Here is a 23316-nt window from a genome sequence, read left to right as displayed (position 1 = left end):
ACAGCCCTGAGAAGAAGGTGGGCAAACGCTGGAAACTGATTTTTTTCTGGGCTACTGACAGGGAAGGTGAGAGTGACCTTCAAGTGCCTGGCACCTCTAAATACCTGGGCCAGCCCTCGGTAGGGCAGTATTGCACCCACATCTGCCAGGTGCCTTGAAGCACCTTCAGGTGTACCTCAATGCACATCAGTTGCCCTGACCAGCCTCACCTGGGACCTCACCCGCACCCCTGCCCATGGACCCTGGGCTCTATTTAAGCTCAGCCCCAGGGCACTCCTTCCCTGCCTGGGCTGGGGGTATGCTTCTTGCTTTAGCTTCTGCATGGACCTTGACCGTGTGATGAAGGTTGTCTTCAGTCCTCTTGCTGGCTGCTTTTGCTTCTGACTGGGCTCCCTGGGAGGACTTTGGCTTATCGCCCCCTGGGGCTCTCAATGTGCCCTGTTGCCAGCACCCAAATCTACCTGCTGTGTCTGGTGCCTGCAGGATTACACACCATTGGTGCGGGCACTCCCCGTGCTGCCATCACCCTCAGCTACTGGCTCGTCCTCCACCCCAATACCGCTCTTGCTACTGTCTGACAAAGGTGGGGCTTCTCTGATCACTCATCTTGCTCCTGGACTTCACTCCCGGTAGGACAAGAGCTAATATTTCCTTTGCTGTTGTGTTTTTTTGTTGAAAGCTACAATGCAAGTACGAATGAGTAGCAGTATGAATGATTAAATAACATGCTGCCCCTCAGCATTATGGTTTCTGTTTACTTAGAGATGGGTTCAGATGTAGGACAAAGCTCCTTTAAAGCTCAAGTTGGCATCCAAGTTTTGGAATCCTATCTTTATCGGTGCAGTGGGCCTTCTGCTTTCCAAAGGGAAGCTCCAAAATGCACAGCAGGCAGGTACCACACTGCTTGGGATTGTGTGTTAGGGTGATACCACTGACATGAAAAGTAAGTTATTAAGGCATTTACTGGGCAGGTGCTGCAAGGCCACAGAAGACTCAGTCTTGTGCTCTCAGGAGGTGCCTGACTCACCGTGTGGTGACTTCAGCACATGGTCAAGATAGCTGGGAACACCAGACCCTTAGCAACATTGACCCTTTCACCCCAGTAGCACCCCCAGGAACATAAAGGCTATATTTTAGGAAACAATGCCATGGGACAACCCAGTGTTTGTGGGAATGAGCCCCAAACTCAGCACAGAGGGTCACTGTGGGGTGGAGCCCTCTCAAAGCCCTGCTCCAAGCCTGTCCAGGACATGTGGGAAGGAGCCAGCCTGGCACAACCAGCTCCCAAAGTCCTGCTGATCACACCTCAAACCCCACTGAGGTGGGCACCATTACTTATTCAGATCAAGGGGCAGCATATCAATGATGGATTTTCTTATGTGGACAAACACTTAAGTCTGCACTGAAGGATCAGCAGGATGTTGCCAGGGAGTGAGGAATTTCCTCTTAATGCCTCTGAAGAGCCTAGCAGGGAAGGCAGAGGGCCAAGCCAGCTCCCAGCAGTAGTAGGATGATAACGACTGCCAAAGCAATGGCCCGGCTGCCTTAGAGGGCCTCCCTTCCCAAGGCATGGAAGGGAATGTGCATCAAAGCACCTTAGCCCTGGGGAGCGGCTGTGGGATTAAAACAAGGGCAGGAGGATCTGGCAGGCTGAGATCAGTCTAGGAAAGCCATTGACTTTGTGGGTACTAAAACAAGCAGTGAAAGGAGAGCTGCCTTGCCAGCCTTTGGGGGCTTGCACTTCTGGGGCTGCTGTGAGCCCCCTTGGGTAAATAAACAGCTCCAGCTTCCTGCCAGGTCTTAAGCCTTTGCAATAAGAAACTTTTTAAAATAAGTAAAGGCAGGGAATTCCTGCTGTCTTACTGCAGGGAACACCTGGCATGGGAAGGAGCAGGAACTGGTGCCAGGCTGACTGCTGTGGCACGCATCGGAGCGGCTCTGTTGGAAGGGCTGGTGTTACTGCGGGGCAATGGAGCTCCCCACCTGGCTGCCAAGCTCTGCTCTGCTTCTGCACCAGGCTTTAGAGCCCAGGATTTCCCTATGGTGCAAGCAGGAGGCCAGGGAGCAGAAGTCCCTTACCGCGGCAGCCATCCAGCTGGACCTGCAGAAATGGGTCCCTGTGCTGGGACAGAAGGGTGCTAAACGAGCTTTGGCCCAGCACCTCGCATCAATTCTCCCATTTGGAGCAATTTGGTGTTGACCCACCACTGCAGATATGCTGTAAAATTAGAGGGAGGGTGGAGGACAGCATCCCCTGAGCCCCACAACATTTTCCTTCCAGAGCACAAACTCAGTCTGCCTTATTACAGCTCTGTGAAAAATCAGTGGGAATAAACCTGATGGACCTGCTGAGAGCCCAGCACCCCCCGGGGGAGCAGGAGCCAAGCTTCTGGGGCTGTGGGAACCTCTGTCCTAAGGTCAGTCTGATGGGGCACGGTGACTTCTCTGCCCTAAAGAAAGCGTCACCGTTTAGAGAAACAGCCCAGTAAATGTCTCTTCTGGCAGACTGGGATGGGGAGGGGGGTCCTCGGGTTCATGTTGGTTTTCATTGGGCTTGATCAAGTCACACATGAGACAAGCAGCAGCCTCGCGCAGCTGGAGTAACCCTGTTGATTTACATGAATTCCTCCAGACGCACACTGGGGTTTATGCTCTACTGGCATTTGCATTTCTACAGTCTGGACTGAGGCTGGGAACTTTTATTGGGTGGATTCTAGCAAAACAGAAGGCAAGGAATAAAAATAACTCTTTTTCTGGGCTGGGTTGATTGCTCTGACACCGGCAGAAATCCAGGCCAGCTCTATTGATTTTTAAGGAGTAACTGGGTTTATGCTGGTGTAACTATGTCCCCAGAGTTGCATGAATTGTTCACAACAAAACCTGAAATTACGTGGAACTAGCAGAGCTTCACTGTTTTGGGGTTTCATTACAAATTTGAATCTCGGACCGAGCTTGTCAAAAGATTCCTTAAGGTTCATGAACCTTTCAGTCAAGCCTTGGCCTAGAGTCAAGCCAAGCGTGAGCTGATTTATAGCTTTGCATGGAAATAATGTGAAATCAGTGGGTTTTGTTTGGTCTCGAAGCTGGAGCTTGATGCTTGCAGCCAAGCTTGGCTTTTGAGAGGTCAGTTCTCTTTGAAAGTCAAGCTCAAACCCGAATCTGCAGTGGGAGCTGTAGGAGATGCTGCCTAGATTAAAAACACAGGCTAGATTAGCAAGGGTAACGAGAGCAGTGATTTTTTTTTTGTGTGGCCCTCTGAGTACCAAAGCAACAAGGTCTGAGCTGCACTGCTGCTCCATGCTCTGAGCTGGGCGAAAAATCAGATGTGATTCATGAGGACATAAGGGCATGTAAGGCTCATCTGATTCAGCTGGCTGCCAAAGCAAGCTAAATCCTATTAGTCCTAATCTCTGACAGTCCCTGCGACTGCCTCTTGGAGAGGCAGGAGATAGCCGTGCTCCTCTGATACTCCACTTAGCACTTCAAAGCTGGTGTAGTTCCTGCTGGTTATATATTGCCTGCGGGATTAAGATTCACAGGCAGCAGCGAAGCAGTTGACAATGTGGTTTGGCAGCGCTGAGCCGGCAGCACATGCCTCCTCCCCAGCCAGTGCTGAATGCAAAGCACTCGCGGCAGCCCCGGGGAGAAGGATATAAAGCTCCCTTAGCTGTTTGGGGCCATGCTTGGAGATAGCCCAGGCTGCCTGGCTGGTTTCTTTTCATGGCCCATTTGGGCTGAAGAAGGCCAGGAATGGCCCATTGTTCATAGTGTTGATGTAGAAATGGCCATGGCTTGGTAGTATCTGGCTCCACAAAGTGCAGCGTGACCCATGGCATGGGCCAAATCCTGCTATGGCGTGGCTACGCAGGAGCAAGAGCTTTGCCTGGGCTTGTGTTTTACCATCTGCATGAGAAGACCTGCGGTCTCTTGGCAGCAAGTGAAAGAGCCTGGTGTGGGGCAGGGGAGGGAGGCATTTCTGCACCAGAAGGAGAACCACAGCAGCCCTGGACTCCATGTCACCATGCAGCCCTTTCCTCAAAGGCTTATGGGATGGGGAATGCAGTGTCTCCTCTAAGAAGTTCTCAGTCAGGTGGTTGGGTTTTATCACTGTGATGTTGCTGTGATTTTAATGCTCTGATGGCACCTGGAGCATCCAGATGTGATCAGAGCCTTGCATGTCCCAGCTCTGGCCAGAAAGAGCTGGCTTGGCTGTGTCCCTGAGCTTGCCACCATGGAGGCACTTCTCAAACTGGCAATAATAAAGCAGGAGCTGATGTCTGCTGGGAGGCTCTGCAGAAGGTATTGCATACCCCAGGCAGGGTCTGAGGACTCCCTCGCCGAGGGGCTGTAGTTGCGGAGCTGGGCCATCCTTGCCCGCTCATGGAGCTATGTCCTCAGCAACTGTCCTGCAGTGATGGAGAAGGTCCCCAGAAATGGAACCCAACCGTATGGCACTAAACCCAAACCCTCCAATTCCCCAATGTTGTTTGAGCAGCATCACTAGCCCTCTTCCTGTGGGACTATTTAGTTGAACTTCTTGGATGGCTGGATAAGTGCTCAATAACAGCTTGTTGAGCTCTTTCTTTGAATAATGTGATCGCCGTGTCCTGGCTGCTTGACGGCAGTCTTGTTTGAGTGTTTTGGGGACTGAGATTCACTGGCAAAACTATGCTTATCTAATCTGAGACTAGAGAGCAACGTGTAATCTTCCTGGGCAATCAGAGCTAATGAGTGCAGTTCAAATGTTAACTTTTGGCCAGCCATGCACAGAGTAAACAAGCCAAAATGAGATTAATTGAAAATCAATTGAAGGGACTTGACATGTGCTCACAGAGATGGCCCAAGCAAAACTAGAGGCTAAATTCAATGGATAAATAACTCATTGTGAGTTATTTGCTCGGCTCTACTTAAGTGGTTGATTATGTGGGTCTTTGGTTAATTGACTTATTGAGTGGCTGGCGTGGGTTTTTGGCTGCTCGCTCACTCCCTGCACGTTTTTGCTATTAACTCAGCTGTTTGATGGAACAAGTAGTCTATTGTCTATTTTTTTGCTGGCTAGGTTGGTGTTTGGTTGGATATTGGCTCTTGGGCTAATTGAACACATCTGCTGCTGGCTGTATGGTGGCTTGCTGGGTTCATCACTGGCTCTTTGTTTCATTGCCTGCTTGATGTGTCGGTGGCCCAGTTTGTCACAGATTGGATGCTTGCCTACCTAATTTCCTGCTCCTTTGCACTTGCAAACCAGGTTCTTGCTTTTCCCGGTTGCCATTTGGGGTTGCCATTGCCTCTTCCATGATGCTTGGGCTCCTGAGCCTCAGTGAGGACTCCTCCTCCTTGGCAAGCTTCTTTCAGTGTGTCATCTCTAGGACATCTGAGGATTGTCACCGGGAAGGATGGACACTTTCTGGAAGTCCATTCCCAGCTGTAGCAACCCTGGCATGGCTCCATCCTGACCTTTTACTTTTTCCATTGAATTCCCCATCACTTCTGCTGGGAAATGTGGCACAGGAGCTTTTGGTTTAGAAACAGGTGGGATGCTGGCTCAGAGGGAGACTTTGGCTCGAGTGGGGAAGGGGAGGAGAGCAGGGGAGAAGAGACCTGGGCAGGAAATGATCTCTGGAATTTTATTTAAAAGCTCAGTTGATTTTGACAAGCATGCTCTTTTGTTTGCTTTTGGCCCTGATCTAACTTTAATTTTGGGGTGAAAGAATATTTTTCCACTGTGGTAAGAACCACTCTTTAGAAATGCATGCTGGGTAGCCTAGGAATCAGCATCATGCAGTGAAATGTATGTTGGTGAGCAGAGCCAGGAGCCAGCTGAGGGGACTTCATGAGGGACCAGGGTGGGAAGGAGGGAGAGCCTTCCCTGTGCTCTTCCTCCATGCCTTGCTGGAGCACCTGAAAGCCATTAGCACATGGGTCCCTCGGGGCAGCTGGGCTCTGGTTGATGTGAGAGGTGTTGACTGGAGTTGAAGCTGACTTGACAATGCCCCAGGGAGACACTTGGATTAGCTTGCTTACAGCTCTCCTGCTCGTTCATTTTGTCTGCCATGCTTGTAAAACCCTCTCACAGAGGAGATGGCAGTGTGTGTGTGCCCCCCTTGTCAGGGGGAGCCCAGCAGGGTGCTTGGCAGCTGTGGCATGTGGGTGCAATGGTGTCCCCCACAGCCCTCTCAGTGACCCTGTCCCTCAGGCTGAGCACCGGGAATTAACTGACTCCTGCTGTATGAGCCCTCCAGGTGAAGGTTAAAATCATGGCCAGGGTGGGAATGCAATGAAATCTGCTCTGGGAGTATCTGTCCCCCAGATGGCCCTTGCCCTGGGCTTTGCACTCCTCGGAGACTCAGACAGAGCAGCCATGGCTCAGTGGACCATCCTGAGGGACGCCTGTTGCTCACCTCAGACACACCATGAAACCCACGGTGTCTGGGCAAAAGCTGGCTGCTTGCCTGGCTAGAGAGCTGGAGGAAGAGCATCTCCATGTCTGGGCAGCTTCTGTTGCCCAAGCCTCCTTCTGCAATGCCACACACAAGGTATCCCTTGACTTTTTTTGCTTTTAATCCCCTGCTCCAAATACTGGATTTTCCTGGTGATCTGCAGCAGTAGGTTTGACTGTCAGCCCTGGTGCTGCAGAAGGAGCAGTCCCCTCTGTGCAGCACCGCTCTCTGGCTCAGTGACAGGAGACAGGTTCTTTGTCCTGTGATATCCAGGCCTGGTTCCCTGCAGGGGAGAAGGATGTCTGTGCCCTGGGACAATTACTTGGCAATGGGATGGAGGAAAAGGGTGGGATAATGAGGTACCACTGTGGTCAAGCTTTCTGTTTCAGACCTTATCTTGGATTTCTCCAGCTGCACAGTGGCCAAAACAGGTGAATACAATGAATGCAAACCTAAAACTTAGGAGTCCCCTTGAGCAGTCAGATGCCCTCAGCAGCTGTGCATGCCCAAAGAGCAACAACTGGTGGCCCTGGAGAGTGTGAAACTTCTGGCTCCCACCATGGACTTGTCAGTAATGCCCATCTTGGTGCATCTCTGCAGAGCCCTGGGCCAGCTAGGGTGGGAGTAGGAGTGAGGAGCACACCTTGCATGGAAAGATCTCGCTCCAGCTATTTGGTTGCACAAGGAATGTGCATGGAAAGAATTCTTATATTAGCAGTCAGCTTTTTCTCTTCACCTGTCTCATTCTTTCTCTTTTTTTTTCCCATTTCTGTGGCTTGTTCCCCAGCAGGCAGCCCAGGCTGGGCTGGCAGGAGCTCTTCTGGGGCACGCCAGGGAGCGAGGGAAGATGCTGCCTGTCTAAAGCTCCCTGGGGGTCACCAAAAGGTAAGGGAAGAGAATAGGCCAAATTCTACACATTTTTGTTGCTGTCTGAAGTTTCTCCTGTCTTGGAAAACGCCTGCAGGGCCATCTTGCTGGAATCCTCCAGAAAAACATGGGGCTTTGGGAGGGCAGATGAAATGAAGGTGGTTCGGGGGGGTTTGGATTTGTTTGTTTAGCTTCTTGGAGAGACTGCGAGGAAGAAAAAGGTGAGTGGTAGGGTGATTCCCACTCAATGTAGGCTAAAAAGGAGAAAAATACAGAAGGAGTAGAGCAAATGTGAACAGATGAGAACTGCAGGGATTGTGTGCCCCCAGTCCTTGGACTTCAGTGAGCCAGAGATGCCTCCTGCAGACCTGGTCCTTGGCTCCCACTTGTGACCATAAGACGCAGGAGTTCAGCATCCCTGTAGGCTGCCCTGTCGGTGTGGTGTGAGAATCAATCCTGGGGGTGATGCTCTTAGAAAAGAGCCCAGCCTGGAGCCCTGGCCAGTGCATGCTCACACCCCGTGGGAGACCCAGCAGAAGGTTCTCCCTGCCCTTGCTGTGTGCCCTCGTCCTGCCGAGTTTGATGCAAGTGCAATCCCTGCCATGTCTTGTCCCTTGCTGAGCTCACAGCTTGTGTTAGCCCCTCCATGGGAGCACTGGAAGAGTGGAAGGGAGTCTCTACCCATCTGTTTTCCAAGCCAGAAGAGAAATATTTTGTCTGCCAGCAAGGCTGCTGGTGGATTTTTGTCTTTCAGCAGCATGGGCTGGAGTGGCAGGTGAAGGTGTCTGTGTGGGTGCTGAAAGGCGAGAGGGTTCATGAACCAGCACCATTAATAGTTTAGATACTGAGGCAGTAAAACAGTGATGCTTGTCACAGATGCTGTGTCTGCGCTGGCCGTGATGTGTCTATATTTCTGCAGCCAGCTTCCTGGGGAGTAACAGGGAGCCTCCTGAAATGCTGCTGCAAGGGCTGGGTTAGCTCCTCCTGGGTAGGTTTACTGTGATAGTTTGTGTGCACCAAGTCATCAGTGATTAAAATCAGACAGGATCTGCCCAAAGAAAAGGCTTGAATTCACATCGACCTAGCCAGCACCCCAACCACTGGGCCAGCTGACGTTCGGCAGCGGAATCAGCTCTACCATGCTTCTGCAAGCCCGTGGCACCAAAGATACCCAAGATGCTGGCCCCTCTGTCCTCCCTGGTTCCCATCAACCCCTGCCAGGGTGTTTTCTTTAGCTGTTTCCCCAGCACAACCAGCAGCATGTGGCTCTGCTCTGCTGCAGCCCAGCTGGACTGGTCTGAATTAAGCAGTGAGCTTCTTTACAAAGCTGCGAGCCATCCAGAAAGACACTGTAAGGATGGGGATGCAGAAGGAGACCGAAGGAGCTTTGAGTTGTCCTGGAGCCGGCGGGGTTTGTGAATGCTCAGCCCGTCACAAATATCAGTTACCATGGGCCTCCAAACTGAGGTTTTTAGCCCCAGTGAAGTGAGGACAAGTATTAATGTATGGATTCTTGTTCTATAGCAAGGAAGAATTTTCTGGATGAAAGCTTTAATTAGATTTGTTTGGACCATGTTCACATGCCTCCTGGGTTCACTTTCTGTGAATACTTTAAATAACAGTTTTATTGGCAGGAACATTTGTGCAAACTGCAAATTTGGGGTCAGCATCTCAGCTGATATAAATCAGTGCAGGCCTCCCCAAGGCAGTGGAGGTACACCAATTTACACCCACAGAAAGGCCGACTCCCTAAATGAATATTGAGAAATTAATCTTGGAACATAAACTTGGAGTGAAAAACCTCTAAGTGTTTGTATTGGAAACCTTATCCTGAGGCTGCAGCAGCTTTCGAATTGCAGCGGGGAGCATCAACCACCGGTCGGCAGGGATCCTGGCATCCTCCAGCATCTCCTCACCGCCTCTGTCTCCCCAGATTGCAGTGCTCTGCTCCCAGCCAGCCCTTCCCGTGCTGCTTACCCTTTTGTTGCCACCATCCAGAGTGAGCTCCATGGTCTGGACTGGCTGCCCCAGGTGCATGCAGAGCCCTCACCCTCCTGGGGCTTGATCCAGCCCAGCTCCTGGTGGGGGCTTTGGCGGGGTGTTGAGCTTGGAGGCTTTGAGGGATGGAAACTAGGGGGGATGGGGCTGAGCCTGGGGATGGCAGGAGAAAAAGGAGGTGAGGGGCCCTCTGATTGCTGTCTCCTGGAAGAACTGGAGCATGCCCAGAAACAATAAATGTCCGACGATGATTTGATGCGAGTTAGGATGGAAAAGCATCACAGAGGGTGCATCTGAGACAAGCTCTCACTTTAAACTTCGGTGAACTCTTGAACAAATTCTTGTGCATTTGCAAAGCTGTGCTCCATATGGGCCAGGGCTCGCTGGGGAGGGGGTTGTTCCATCCCTGGGGGTGAAGAACCTGCTCAGGACACCTTTGGCCAATGCTGCAGATGGGGAGAGGTGAGGTCGGGGGTGGCTGGGCTGGTGCAGGAGCACAAGGAAGGAGCTGGATGCTGTGCAGAGAGGATGTGCTTCCTCAGCTCCCTGTTGTTCCGAGGGGCACTCAGGACCACATCTGGCAGGGAGCAGGTCCAGGCTGGGTACTGTTGGCTGGATGCTTCGCTGAGTGCAACAGTCTTTGCAGACGAAACGTTCCCCAGAACAAATTCTGCATGTCTGGCTGGAGCCAACGGCTCCAAAACCCCCTCTGTGGGGCTGCAGGTGGACAGCTCGAAAGACCAAGAGAAGGTTTTAATCCTTCACTGACCTAACCAGATTATTCTTGCTTCCCAGGACAAGCATCTCGGAAAGGAAGGATGACATCAGGTGTGCAAAGCAGGCTGCAGGGCTCCCAGCACACAAGTGGATGGTGGCTCCTCAGCAGCCAGAGGAGCAGGAGGTGAGGAGTGAGAGAATAACAGCAAAGTGGAAAAATGTCCTAAGAAAATACATTTCCTGATGTCTGCATGGGTCAGACCTGGCCATTCCCCACCTTGCCTGGCACATGGGCGTCAGGGAGATGCTTTGACTTCCCATTCCCACTGGACATCCCAAATACTTTCCGTCCCAGCAACTCTCGCTCAGCCCAGTTATTCTGGGGGGGCTGGAGGCTGCTGGTCCCAAGGTGGTGGTGGGATAGGGCAAGGTGTGTGGAGCATACCTGGAGAACACAGGTCTTTGCGGAGGTGTTAGCACTGCTGGGGAGCCTCTGCCATTCACAGATGTGACAGCAGGGACAATTGCTGGCGTGGCAGGGCCTGACCTCGCCTGTGTTGGAGCCACCAGCACCACCCAGGGGTTTTCCATTGTGGCACAAAGGTGCGGGGCTAAGCTGGGAGCCCTGATCCCACCTGGTCTCAGCAAATGGTACTGGTGGCAGCCAGCCCGGGGCATGAAACAGCGCTCAAATCAGTGAAATTCCCCCCATGCCTGTATATACCACCCAAATCAATTAATTATCTTGCTGTTCACCACTGCTCTGCATGTGGGGCCAAGGGGATCTCTTCTCCCTGCCTCCCTCAGGCATCCAGAAATGCGGGGAGTTATTTGGAGAAGGGAAATCCCTGTTTTGCTGTGGGGCTGAGGCGCAAGGGGACTGAGGCGGGGGGCACTGGGAAGCCAGGCCAGGACTTGCCCATTGCCATCCATCCCCAGAGCACGGGAGCTGAGCCCCGGGGTCAGGCAGGTAAAGGGCTCAGTCACCTGGAATAAGAGGGGGAGGAATGTGCGGGGACCACGGCCTCGCTGAGGGGGTTTGGGGTGATGGGGGTTGAGAGAGGAGGGGGCGAGCACCTCCCAGGGGCTTTATGGGGAGCAGTGCTCCTCTGGGAATGGGCTGTCAGTCCTCAAAATAATGATGCAGCAGAGGGAAGAAGCCTCTGAGGCTTGCTGTGGGGGCTCAGTGAGCCGCCCCAAAGCCATCTCACAGAGGAATTTGCTCTTTCTCCTTTGGTTTCCATGTGGGATTGACACAGCTGGGGGGCAGGGGGCTGCACACAAGTACCCGTGTGCGGATGGTGCCCGCATGCACAGGGAAAAGTATCCTAAACAAGCAGCCTAAGCCCTGCAAATCCACTCCGGCATGGTTTTGGGGAGGGAGCAGAGGAAGGCCGGATGCGGGTAGCCCTGCCCTCACACCCAATAAAACCTAGCTGTGTCTGGTTTGTATCTGCAGGGGGAAAGCGAGGGAGAGAAAGAAAAAGCCTCTCCGAAATGAGATTCCTTACATGACAGCGTGCTGACATGCTCCGGAGTGATTTTGGCAAGAAATGGGAAAGCTAAGCAGGAGCTGGGGTTTGCAGGATTGCGCGGGCAGCCGGGGGGGCTGGGGGAGGTGGGGGGGGGGGCAGGGGAGTGCAGGGCTATGGTGGTCCCTGGCCCCCACCCTCCTGACACCCCTCACCCCCGAGCTGGTGCTTGACCTCACCGGGGCATTGCCTTGCCAAAAATGGAACTTTCTGCAATGCAGGTTTTTGGGTTTTAATTTTTTCCGCCTTTTTCTCCCCGCTCTGTGCCTCCATCCCTGGCCAAGCCGTCACTGAGGGGGTGTCCAGCAGGCAGGAGCGTTTTGGATTTGGCGCATCCCAGTGGTGCAGGCGTGTGTCCCCAGCTGGCAACAGGTCGAGTGGGCACATGGGATTGGTAACTCTGCTTCTAGCTGGTGGGGAAAGGGGGCAGAGAAACATCAGGCTCCTCTTGCAAAAAGCCTCCCTCTAACCCCATCACCCCCTGGGTGCCAGGGAACCCCTTGGGTTTCGTCCTCGGACAGTGGATGGAGGGGAGCAGGCCGTGCACAGCATCCGGGCATGCTCAAGGCAGCAAGAATCCCAAATTCCCGGGGAGAAGCTGCATTCCCATCAGCCCCGAGGCTGTTCCTCTGGAGCCACCACGGGGTGTAGGTTCCTGACCCGCACCCTCGCAAGCTGTTTCCCATCACGGTCCTGGTACCTGCACGCCGGGGGAGCGGGTTTCGGCGTGGGGCTTGTTTATGAGCTGTTGGCTTTGGCCGCTTGCTCTCTCCCGTGCCGTAGCCGTCGGGCTGGATCCCGGCGGGATGGGGCCAGGGGCTGCGGGCACCGCTCCCACCAACACACGGGGGGCCGAGGGGGTTTACAGGCGCTTTTTCAAGCATCTGGCAGTTGAATATTTATGAAGTAGGAGAGCAAACCAAAAGCCAGGAATCAAAGGAGACCGAACCTGATACTTCAGTTGCTAAAAGAGTCAGGAACTGCTTTTCCCCCACCACCACCACTGGCTGCGGGGCAGGAGCAGTGTGTCCCCCCGGGACAGTGGGGTGGGAGGCAGCAGACAAACCCATTGTCCAGCTCCATCCCAGCAGGGCTGAGTTGGGCTGGTGGAACCTGGAGCAACCACATGGCAGCCACGCTGATTTATGCCCCTGCTGCTGCTCCAGCCCCGAAATATTCATCTCCTTCAGCAGGATCCAGCTCCTCAGGTCTCTTTGGAAAATTCAGTGCTGTCCCTACGTGGGTCTGGTGCGAAGAAATAGCTGTTGCTCCCCTGCCTGCAGCTGGCTGGGGCTCAGGGAGAGCTGCAGCCACTGCTGCCAGGGGCACAGATAAATCCCTGCTGTCCCAATCCAGCCGGGAGAGGAGGAAACCTCCAGGTGACTGTTCCCGAATGGGCTCAGTGTTTGAGAAACGCTGGGAGCTCTGTGCCCCAGCCGATGACTGCCTTGCCAGCAGCATTGGCACAGGCAGCGCAGGAGGTGGAGGCTCGTGCAGCCAGGGTTTATTTCTTCAGTCTCTCTGTATTTATTTATTTTGTTTTATTTTAATTATTTTTAATAGTTTCTCTTGAGTGCTCCCCAGGGCCTTTTTTTCCCAATTTAGGGACTCAAGGAAAGCTGGAGCAGAAGGGAAACATTATCAGCCAAGCTGGGATTTCTACCACATGCAGGAGTTTTGTGGTGGGTCCTCCCCCATGCCCGTCACCACCCTCCACCCACACTCATATGCTGCCAAAGCCAAGAAAAGGGTTTTCTCCAGTCTCTCAGCCCTGGGAAGAACAGCGGCTCGTCCTGCCCCTGGCCTGGCTGCAACCTCTGTGTGACCACCAAAGCTGTGCCAGTGACTTGCCCGTGTCCCTGCTCTGGGGCCACCGAGAGGATACCAGTAAGGACCTGCCCACCCACTGCGGGAGGTGGTACAATGGGCAGTGCTGACTTTATTGTTCTCTACCACAGAAGAGAAGACCTCAAGCTCAAATATCCCATATTTACTGGTGCTGCGGTGTCATTCAGGCTTCTCCATGCTGATGATTTCAGACCCATCCTGGTAATGCCCTGCTACCCCCAAGGCTGACAAGTCTCGCCCCCCAGTGATACAGCATCACTGTTACCTTCAGACACAGAGCCCGCACTAAACCATCACTGTCCCCCCAGGCTACTGTTCCACCTCCCCTGCTTGCCAAGCGGGGCTTTCCTAAAATCTTTCAGAGACACTTAGGGATGTGCCAGAAAGTCCTACCCTTGAGGATTTCCTTACTGAAAAGTGCTGTAGAAGGAGGGGAATATCTATTAAGGCTGCTTGTTGCTGGGAGGATGGAGGGAAGCCTGGAGCTGCTTGGCAGTGATACCCATGGCCGCAGCAGGGGCTGGGCACCAGGCTCGGCTGGGATGCCGCACCTCAGCAGTCACCACTCCCAGAGCTTCAGTGGATCCAGCACAAACCCCAGCGTTACCTCTTGGTGGGCTTTCTGCCTCCAAAGCCTCAGTATTTCCAGCCCATCTGGAGAGTGGTTTGCTGGGATGAGTTTCCAATAGCACTCGTGAGTCTGCCCAGCTGCTGGTCCCAGGGGATGTGGGGGGAAGATGGGCAAATCTTCCCGGTGTCGGGGGCACAGCTTTGGGCTGCTTGCACCATCCCCAAAGGAGGCAATACCAAAAATTTTGCGTGGTTCGTTGTACCAAACATATGGGAAATGTCTTCAGGCCTTGGGAGTTGGATACACCCCTGGGGGCTGTGGTGGCTGAGATGGAGGTGCCACTTTTGGGGCAACCAGCTCCCAGCAGCTTTTCTCCCCTGGACTTGCAGAGTCAGGACTTGCCATCCCCTTTCCCCCTTGCTTTCTATCTAAACAAGCTGTCAAGTGTTCAGCAGCTGCTTCTGCACAGGGCCGGTCCCACACGGGTGCTGTGAGAGAAGGAAGTCCTCCTCAGGACTTCTTCCTTCTCAGTCACTGAATAATTTCTGGGTCTTTGCCTCCCTCCCTCCAGTTCCTCCGTGGGGGTGGCTGTGGAAGGACTTGCTCCAGCAGATGCTCTCCCCAGCCTTGGCCAGGGAGCTCCCAGTGTCTGCCCTGGCCCACGTGAGGTGTCGATCCCGCAGCCAGAGGTTTCATCCTGCTGTGCTTGTGGGTGGTTTAAATATCTGGCCAGTTCACGCTGCTCTCCGGGCTGCCTGGCTCGTGCCTGGCAGCGGGGATGGCTGGCTCAGCCCTGGGGCAGCAGCAGCTCCTGCAGCAGCACCTTTCGGGCAGCACCTGCAGGATGCTCCCTCCGGGCAGGGAGGTGCGAGGGGCTGGAGCCGGGCTGCCTGCGGGGTCTGTCCGGCTGGGACCTGCGGGTCGAGGGCCATGGAGGCAAAGTGCCTCCTCCCAGCCAGCCCCCCGATGTTCCTTTCCCCCTGCCGTCCAGTGCTCGCTCGTTTTCCTCTCTCTTCTCTCCGGTGCGTGCAGACAGAGCAGGCTCCGCTCACAGCCTGGGCTGGGTCTGCTGCTTGAGAAGACGATGATGGGACACGCAAGCCTGGCATCAGCCGTGGCTCCATGTAACGTGGTTGGGGTGGGCTGGCGGGCACTGTCTGCTGGGCATCGGCGCAGGCTGGGCGATGCTCTGCCCCTGCCGTGCCTGGTGGCAATGCCCGGCTCTGCCGTTGTGCTGGGCAGAGGCCAGGCAGGTCCCTCAGGCTGCACACACTTTCTCCTGCTGGTGCTTCTCAGCATTTCCTGGGTTTTTGGCCCCAGCACTCAACTGTACAAAAGTTAGAAGAACCCCTTAGAGCTGTGTGTTTGTGCCCTGGCTCGAGGCTTTCCCAGGCAATTCTCTTCAGCTGAGTTTTCCCCACCAGCTCGGGATCGGTGGGTGGTGAGGGGCTCAACACCTCTCAGGGTTTAGGTCTATGTAACCCTCCTCCAGCCGCGCCCCAAGCGGGTACCCACAGGGATGCTCTGCCTCCTGCATCCCCTGGGCAGCAGGGTCAGTCCCCTGCCCACGGCCCTGCCTGTCCCGGGGTGTGCCCGGGGGGACACGCTGCTCTCCAGGGCCCCCCACAGCCTGCCAGGAGTGTCCCCCAAATCACCCCGTCACGTTTTGCTCCAGCCACTTCCCATCGCCCTCTCCTCCCGGGGTTTGTGTGCCTCTGGATGGATTTGCTCCCCCGTGCCAGCCCCTACCCACGCTCCGGGTGCGCAGCCGGACTGTTTTCCTCCTCTTCCCCAGGCAGGAGTGCTGGGGTGAAAGCAGCAGCGGGAGCATGTGCCAGGATGAGCCTGGAGAGAGGCACAAGGAGGTGGGGAAAGGAGGCGCACATCATCAGCATCCCTAGGACGAGTTCTTTTATTTGTTAAAAGAGCAGCGGGGAAGCGGAGGGAGAGGGCGAGCGGGCAGCACGTGACACCATGCGGCAGCCTGGGAGCAGGGTGGTCCTGGAGCCGGGGTGGTCTCTGAGCATGGTGGCTGTCCCCATCCTCCCAGGAGCTGGCATCGGGCAGGACAAGCCTTAGCGGAGGCGTGGGCAGCTGGCTGGTGCCAGGGTGGCACGGGGATGCTGAGAAGGTCCTCGGTCTGTCCTGGGAGCAGGAGCTCACGCTGGGGAAAGGGAGAGAAAGCAACAGCTTGGGTCTGGTGCTCAGAGTGACCCCAGCCCGCGCGTTTGGCCATCGGTCACCCCACCGGCCTGACGGTGGAGAGCTATGGCAGCTGGACACAGCTCCCTGCCCAGAGCCACTGTCACCATATCCCCGCTCTGCTACCCGGGGGGGGTTCCCGAGACCCTACCGTAGAAGACGGGGAGGGCAGGCCGGCGTGAGAGGCATCTCCTCCCGCAGAAGGATGGGCAGCACTTCTTGTACCGTGGGCATTGCCCGTCGCTGTAGCACTGGTTTGGTGGGTTGAGCAAGGCGCAGGTGATACGGACGGGTGGGCAGGACCAGGCGCTGCCTGCGAGAGGAGGGACCTGTTTGCTCCAGGCTGCTGAGGGGCCCTGGGGAGATGCTCCCCAGCAAATGCCCCCCTCCTCTCCCCTCCCCTCCCACAGGATCCATGCAAACGCAGCTCCTTCCCAGCCCCTGTGTTTTTTCTCCCCGTCCCTTATCCCGGGACATCTCATACCTGTCGGCAGCTCTGTCCAGAGGATGAGCATCCCCACCAGCAGGAGGGCGGCCACCGACTTCATGCTGCGTGTCCCTGAGAGATGCGAGCGTGGAGAGCTGGGGGGACATTTAAACCCTTGGGGAGGATGGGGGTGGGGAGTTGGGCTGGGCACATGCCGAAGTTTGTACCTCTTTCCTCTGCCGTTGCGTTGTGTTTTCGGGAAGCTTTTTGCACAAGATACCAACAGGATTGTTCAATTGCTCAAGAAGCAGTTATTCCATTGCACAACTGTCCCCTGCAGCCACACCTGGGGCTGAGGGACAAGCCAAGGGGAGATGGCCCAGGGCACCATCTCCCCAGGCAGGCTGCAGGCAGTGGAGCTGCTTTCTCCTGGGCAGATACGTTTCTCCAGGTGGTGACCATGCCGTCCTCCCTTCTGCGGGTCCATTATGTGGGTTTCCCTCTGTACCTTGCTTCCACATGGACCTGCAAACCCAACCTTACAGCATGATGCAGATCAGCGTGGGGCTGCCTGTACCTTCCCAGGGATGATCCTTTGAGGTTTTCCCAGAGGAAACCTGCCCCAGCCCCACACCCTGCTGGCTCCTGCCCCACTGGTGCCATAAGCAAGTGTGGGGAAAGCAGCTTTGGCTCAGGGTGGGGTGAAAGGTGGGGTGAATGAGTCTTTCCCAAGCTTTATGGGGGTCACCCAAACCCCAGCATCTTCTCTGGGTGGCTGCTGCCATGCGGGAAGCAGGTTGGTGCTGGAAGAGGGTGGCTGGCCTCACTGGGGCAGGAGCATCAGCTCCATAAAGCCCTGTCATGGGCCAAACAGCCCCGCTGTGACCGAGCCCGAGCTCTTGATGGCTGTAGGGATCAGGGACTGTTAGTCCTTGCTCAGAGGACAAAGATCTCAGCAGCCTTCAGGCCTCCGTCTTCTCCCTCACAAGGAGGTCGTACCCCCGCTCCGGGCAAAGCTGTTTTCTTTAGGTGCTCTTGGGCAATGGGAAATTACTCCATTTCCTACCAACAGGTCAATGTCCCCCTTGCCTTGTGTAACGCGTTCCCGGAGCCTTTCCTTGGGATTTCTGGGGCTGGCAGGAACCTGAGCTGTGCTGGAAAGAGGCGCTGGGAATGCCCTGGGAGGAGAAGGCACCCGCAGCCAAACACCCCGTGCTCCTGCGAAGGGCCCCCCTGGGCAGCCCCCGATTTCACAACTGGGCAGGGCGAGGACAGCGAAAGCCCGGGCATCGCCCCGACGTGCTCCACGCAGCCCCTGAGCCATCGTGCTGCCCCGGGAGCCCCCGCTTTCCACCCAGGGCATGGTGGGCATCTCACCGTGCCCTTTCCTGCTCAGACTTCCCTTCTCGTGTCTCCATGGGGCACGTTAACTGGACCTTAACTTACTGGATATCTGTTAATTATTGTCCAGTTTCCCTAATGATTCTGTGGCTGCACTTAGCTCTTTGTGAAGTCATTGATTAAATAACCGGGAGAGCATTTAGCCAACCCAAATAGGCTTTCTGGGCCGTGCACCAATAATTTAGCACTTTTAATGAGAAATACAAGCATTGGATTAATTTTTAAGCAATCCTCTGGCATTCAGCTGCTGCCGGGACTGGAGAGGACAGTGCTGTGCTCCCAGCTGGTGCCAGGATCCGGCTGAGGTGGTGCTTGGGGCTGCACCTCCAAGAGAGGAGAAAACACCAAAGAGCAGGGCTTGGATTCAGTTGCAGGGAAACTGAAGTAGAAGAAATCCATCCGAGGGATTTTTGATAGTGCTTTGGAGATAGCAGTTGTTATTGTGAAGCCGCTCTCCACCATCTTTGAAAGGTCAGGGAGAACAGGAGAGGTGCCTGAGGACGGAGGAGGGCTAATATCACACCTCCATCCCTGGAAAGGTGATGGAACAGCTCATCCTGGATGTCATCTCTAAGCACGTAGAAGAAAAGAAGGTCATCGGGAGCGGTCAGCATGGATTCACCAAGGGGAAATTGTGCTTGACCAATCTGATAGCCTTCTACGGTGGAATGACTGGCTGGGTGGATGAGAGGAGAGAAGTGGAGGTTGTCTAACTTGACTTAGACAGGTTTTTGACACTGTCTCCCATAACGTCCTCATAGGTCAGCTTAGGAAGTGTGGGGTAGATGAGTGGACAGTGAGGTGGATTTAGAACTGGCTAAATGGCAGAGCCCAGAGGGTTGTGATCAGCGGTGCAGGGTCGGGATGAGGCCTGTAACTAGCGGTGTTCCCCAGGGGGTCCAATCTTGTTCAATATATTCGTCAATGACCTGGATGAGGGGACAGAGTGTACCCTCAGCAAGTTTGCTGGTCTCTTGGGTTGCATTAAAAAGAATGTGGCCAAGCAGGTCGAGGGAGGTCATCCTCCCCTTCTACTCTGCCCTGGTGAAGCCACATCTGGAGTGCTGTGTCCAGTTCTGGGCTCCTTGGTTCAAGGGGGACACGGAACTGCTGGAGAGGGTACAGCAAAGGGCTACAGAGATGATCGAGGGACTGGAACACCTCTCTGATGAGGAAAGGGTGAGAGACCTGGGGCTGTTTAGCCTGGAGAAAAGAAGACTAAGAGGGGATCTCATCAGTGCTTATAAATATCTGAAGGACGGCTGTCAAGATGATGGGGTCAGACTCCTCTCAGTGGTGCCCAGCGACAGGACAAGGGGCAACAGACAGAAGCTGGAACACAGGAAATTCCATCTGAACATGAGGAAAAACTACTTTACTCTGAGGGTGACAGAGCACTAGCACAGGCTGCCCAGAGAGGTGGTGGAGTCTCTGTCTCTGGAGACATTCAAAACCCGGCTGGACACGTTCCTGTGCCACCTGCTCTGGGTGACCCTGCTCTGGCAGGGGGTTGGACTAAATGATCTCCAGAGGTCCCTTCTAACGCCTACAGTTCTGTGATTCTGTGAAAACACCTGGTCTTGGCATGCCAGAGCCAATGGGAGCCAGGAAAAGCAGTGGGTCGAGCAACGGCGTTTCACCTGTCTGCCTCATCCCGTCTCTCATGCAATGGAGAGGGAGGCATACAAATCTTTTGAGTGTCCTGGCCAGATCCCTCCCTTTCCCCGTGGCCTCCTCTCCCACTCCCACCTCCTCCACTCCATCTCCCTCCCCGCGGCGGAGGGATTCTGGCCAAGGAGCCCAAATCTGACATCATCCCCTGAAAACAGGAGAGTTTCAACATGTACAATGGGAACGGTGCAAACACAACCCATCTGTTTGAGCCTTTCAATGAGTTCCCATCCTGCTCCCAGCTCCCCATCCATCCTCCCGCCCGGGGCTGGGAAGTGCCGGGATGCGGGATGCAGGTCACATCGCTGGGGCAGCATGGAGCGGAGGGGGTCGGTAAATCACTTTGCTAACGGGAGACAATGCTGTGGGGGCTCACATGGGGGCTGTGCCCTGGGGTTGCTGTCAGGGGGGTGTGGGATGCTGGAGGCACTGCCAGCCCCTGCCCCTGCCGGTGTAGGGACTGGGCTAACTGGGAGAGCCCCACAGCAGGCAGTGCTCCCGGGGACGGGGTGCGCGGGGAGACCACGGCTGTGACAGTCGGTGGGAAGGGACAGGTTCAGTTCCAGGCAGCCTGGCAGCCCTTCATCCCCTCCTGCCGGGGGGGCACAGTGGGGCACAGGGTGGGATGGAGAGGAGAGGACGAACAGCACTGCACAAAAATACATATCAACAATTTAATAAGACCCAAAAAAAAAAAAAGTCTCCCAGCTGGGATTCATCAGGGAGAGCTTTCCGGGAGTAATAATAAGGAAAGCAGATCCCAGCCAGCGCAGTAATACCTTCGTGCTGGCCGGGGTGAGGTGTGTTCCTGGGAAAGCAGGTTGAGCCATCGAGCTCCTGCCGAGTGGGGACCAGCGGCGCCCCTCCAGTGAGGCAGGAGCTGCCGGGCCAAGGAGTGCCCTGAAGAAGGACTGCCTTGGAAAGCCATTTGCAGGCAGCCGGAGCACGGGCTGTAGCCCTGCGGGCAGCCCCTCCACTCAGAGTGGGGCTGGGGGCTGGGGAATGGGCTCCCTTGCTCCTGTTCCTTCCCGGGACTGGTGGTATTAAGCCTAAAAAGGGAATTGTTGCAGTCTTTACCAAAGAAGGAATGCCGGCTGTGCTGCCGGCAGGCGGAGCCGGGGGGAGGGATGGCGTGGCACAGCCCATAGGTTTGGGGGCTCACTCCCCTGCTTGTCCTGGGCTCCCCTTGAATGCACGGGGGCCAGATCCAGCCCAGAGGTGCTGCGGAGGCTGGTGCTGTGCACTGCCCGCCTCGGGGCTGCTGCAGGGCTGAGCCACCCAGATCCCATGTAGTGGGTGTGGGGAGGCAGCCGGGGACGGGACCTGCAGTCCCCTCCATAAATTCACCCCATTCCTTCCCTGACTGCACCTGCATGTGTTTAAGCAAGGCTCCCACGAGGGCAGGAGAAGGAGCCATACCCCAGCTTCCCACTCCTCCCAGGGCCTTCCTCCACCCTCCGTCCTTCATCCTTCACCTTCTGCTTTCCATCCTCCACCCACCACACTCCATCTTCCACACTCCATCCTCCATCCCCCACCTTCCATCTTCCATCCTCTGCTCTCCATCCTCCACACTCTATTCTCCATCCTCCACCTTCCATCCTCCACTCTCCATCCTTCATTCTCTATCTTCCGTCCTCCATCCTCTGTCCTCCACCTTCTACCCATCATCCTCCACCCTCCCTCCTCCAAGCCCCTTGGCACCAGGTAGGGCAGCAAAGCGGAGCTCTGCCCTGGGGTGTGCAGAGACCTTCCACTGCCCTGCACCCCATGGAGGAGTCCTGCCCCCTCTCCCCAGGCTGGCAGATTCATTTCACATCTCCCTGTCGCTCTGTCCTTGCCACCATCACCAACCAACTGAAGTTCAGAGACAGGCAAAGCATCCTGCGGCTGGAGAGCCGCACCACGAGGCCGAGTCCTGCCCCGAACAGCGAGCGCTGCTGCCGTGCAAAGGTCCCAGCAAAGACCAGCCAGAGGCTCTGTCTGGGGTGAGGGCTCCCGAGCTATTTTATAATGAGGGATTGCAGCTCTTGATGGGCTACAGGTCAAACGCACAGTTATTAGAACTTAGTAAATGTGGTTTTAACAACCATCTGGCACTTCTTTTATATGCAATAACCATCCCATTACATCGAAATAAAATCCACATTTAAGGCACTTAATTGCACAAGTGGCCTTTAGCTTTTTCTCTCTCATCTCATAAAAAAAAACACCCTTCCCATTTCCATCTGTCACAGCAGAAGAGCTTGGCTGCGGGTTGTGGGTCTCCAGCCTCCTCTCGAGGCTGGGCTGGTGCATGTGGGATGTTTCAGCCCCGGGGAAGGCACCAGAGCTGGGCAGACTCCCTACGGGTCCGAAGGGTCCCCAAGGCTCCGGAGCCTTCCCCTGGGGTGGTGGTGGGGTCAGCCACCCTGCAGCCTCTCGGAGGGGTCCCCAGCATCCCTGGGGATTGCATCAGGTCATCTCCTGACATGGACTAGAGCAGGGCTAGAGCAAGGTCAGAGACTCATCTAATAGCTTGAACAGAAGAGAAATGCCATCTCACAAGGGATTTTGAGATCATTTTAGCTTGGCTTTGCTCCAGTCCTGGGCAAAAATCTTCCTGTCAGCCCAGTTTCTCTCCAGGAAGGGCAATGGGATGGGAAACGCCATCACAGCTGGCCAAAATGTGTCTTTCGGTTACTGCAAGCCGTAAGGTGATGCAAACCCAACTCAGCAAAACAAAAGCCCTTTCTGGGACAGAATATCAAAATCAGACGCTCTGATGCAGAACAGTTTTCCCTTCCCCCAGAAAGGCTACAGTGACAGGATTTTGCAACGCACTTCAGAGGATCTACATCTCCCAAGGGGAAAGGGGAGAGGAGTAAGCCACTGCAAGGGGGCATCCTCAGCGTGGGAGATGCTCATGGCACAGATGGATGCCTGTATCCTCATCCCATTGTGCCCATCCGTGATGGATGGGTGCCTGTATCCTCATAGGGGTACCCATCCATGCTGTGAGCATCTCCTACGTTGAGGTGGTCAGGCATTTCCAGGCTCAATAATTGGGGGATTCAGGTGAGATTGGTGGTTCGGCGCTGTCGAAACAGAGCTGACGGGCAGCATGTTTTGGCTGGGCTTTGTAAACCCCCATCCAAGCCATCCCAACCCCACCTCGGTGTCACCCAAAGAGGAGCTGACGTCACCACGGCTCCGGTGCAGGGGGAGAAGCAAGGGCGGCCAGGCAGAGAGGGGAGCAGGCTGCCTTCTCGGCGGTGGTTTTCCACATGAAGCAGCTCCGTGGCTCCTTGCTTTTCCCCCCAAGAGCCTTGTCCACATTACACCGACTGCCCCAAAGCCCAGGGAGAGTGGAGGCAGAGGGGTGGCAGGATAGGGGTGGCAGGATGGGGGGTGTGAGCAGGAGCTGCTCCAGCTCCAGGGGATCTTCCCAGGAAAGCAAAAAGCACAAGTTCCCAGTGCCCTCTGCAGGAGGAAGCACAGCCCTTTTCCCCAAATTTTGGGGCCTTCCAGGAGGGCAGTGAGCAGCGGGATGGGCTGTCACACTCAGGTTGCTGTGTCCCCTCCATGGGGCAGGGACCCAGAGACCCACCTGCCCGTCCTCAGGGGATATTTTGCACATGGATGTGTGTGTTGCTTCCTCTGTGG

General features: G+C 55.3%; 1 protein-coding gene and 1 long non-coding RNA gene across 2 annotated transcripts; one reads left to right on the top strand and one right to left on the bottom strand.

The window, feature by feature from the left end:
* The first annotated feature begins 299 nt into the window (after positions 1–299).
* LOC141750136 (uncharacterized) lies at positions 300–11598 on the top strand. Its single transcript, XR_012589591.1, has 4 exons — positions 300–629; positions 7225–7322; positions 10098–10203; positions 11479–11598. It is a non-coding gene; the product is annotated as an uncharacterized LOC141750136 (long non-coding RNA).
* Positions 11599–15866: 4268 nt separating this feature from the next.
* Positions 15867–16736, bottom strand: LOC141750488 (caltrin-like protein 2). The gene is made up of 3 exons (XM_074605670.1): positions 16657–16736; positions 16324–16485; positions 15867–16134 (listed from the first exon to the last, which is right to left on the bottom strand). The coding sequence occupies exons 1-3, from the start codon at positions 16718–16720 to the stop codon at positions 16130–16132; spliced, it is 231 nt and encodes a 76-aa protein (XP_074461771.1). The 5' UTR covers positions 16721–16736; the 3' UTR covers positions 15867–16129.
* Between the last annotated feature and the right edge of the window lie 6580 nt (positions 16737–23316).

This window comes from Larus michahellis, chromosome 12 (assembly GCF_964199755.1).
Source record: "Larus michahellis chromosome 12, bLarMic1.1, whole genome shotgun sequence".
NCBI classification, from domain to species: domain Eukaryota; kingdom Metazoa; phylum Chordata; class Aves; order Charadriiformes; family Laridae; genus Larus; species Larus michahellis.
The sequence above is the reverse complement of the archived record's forward strand: the minus strand, read 5'-3'. Positions and strand labels throughout refer to the sequence as shown.

What these genes read in the sequence shown, in the direction of transcription:
- LOC141750488 (XM_074605670.1), bottom strand. Translation starts at nt 16,720, where the DNA reads ATGAAGTCGGTGGCCGCCCTCCTGCTGGTGGGGATGCTCATCCTCTGG. An exon ending in CTGGACAGAGCTGCCGACAG is followed by an intron (nt 16,486 to 16,656) that starts GTATGAGATGTC and finishes CTCCTCTCGCAG; the next exon opens with GCAGCGCCTGGTCCTGCCCA.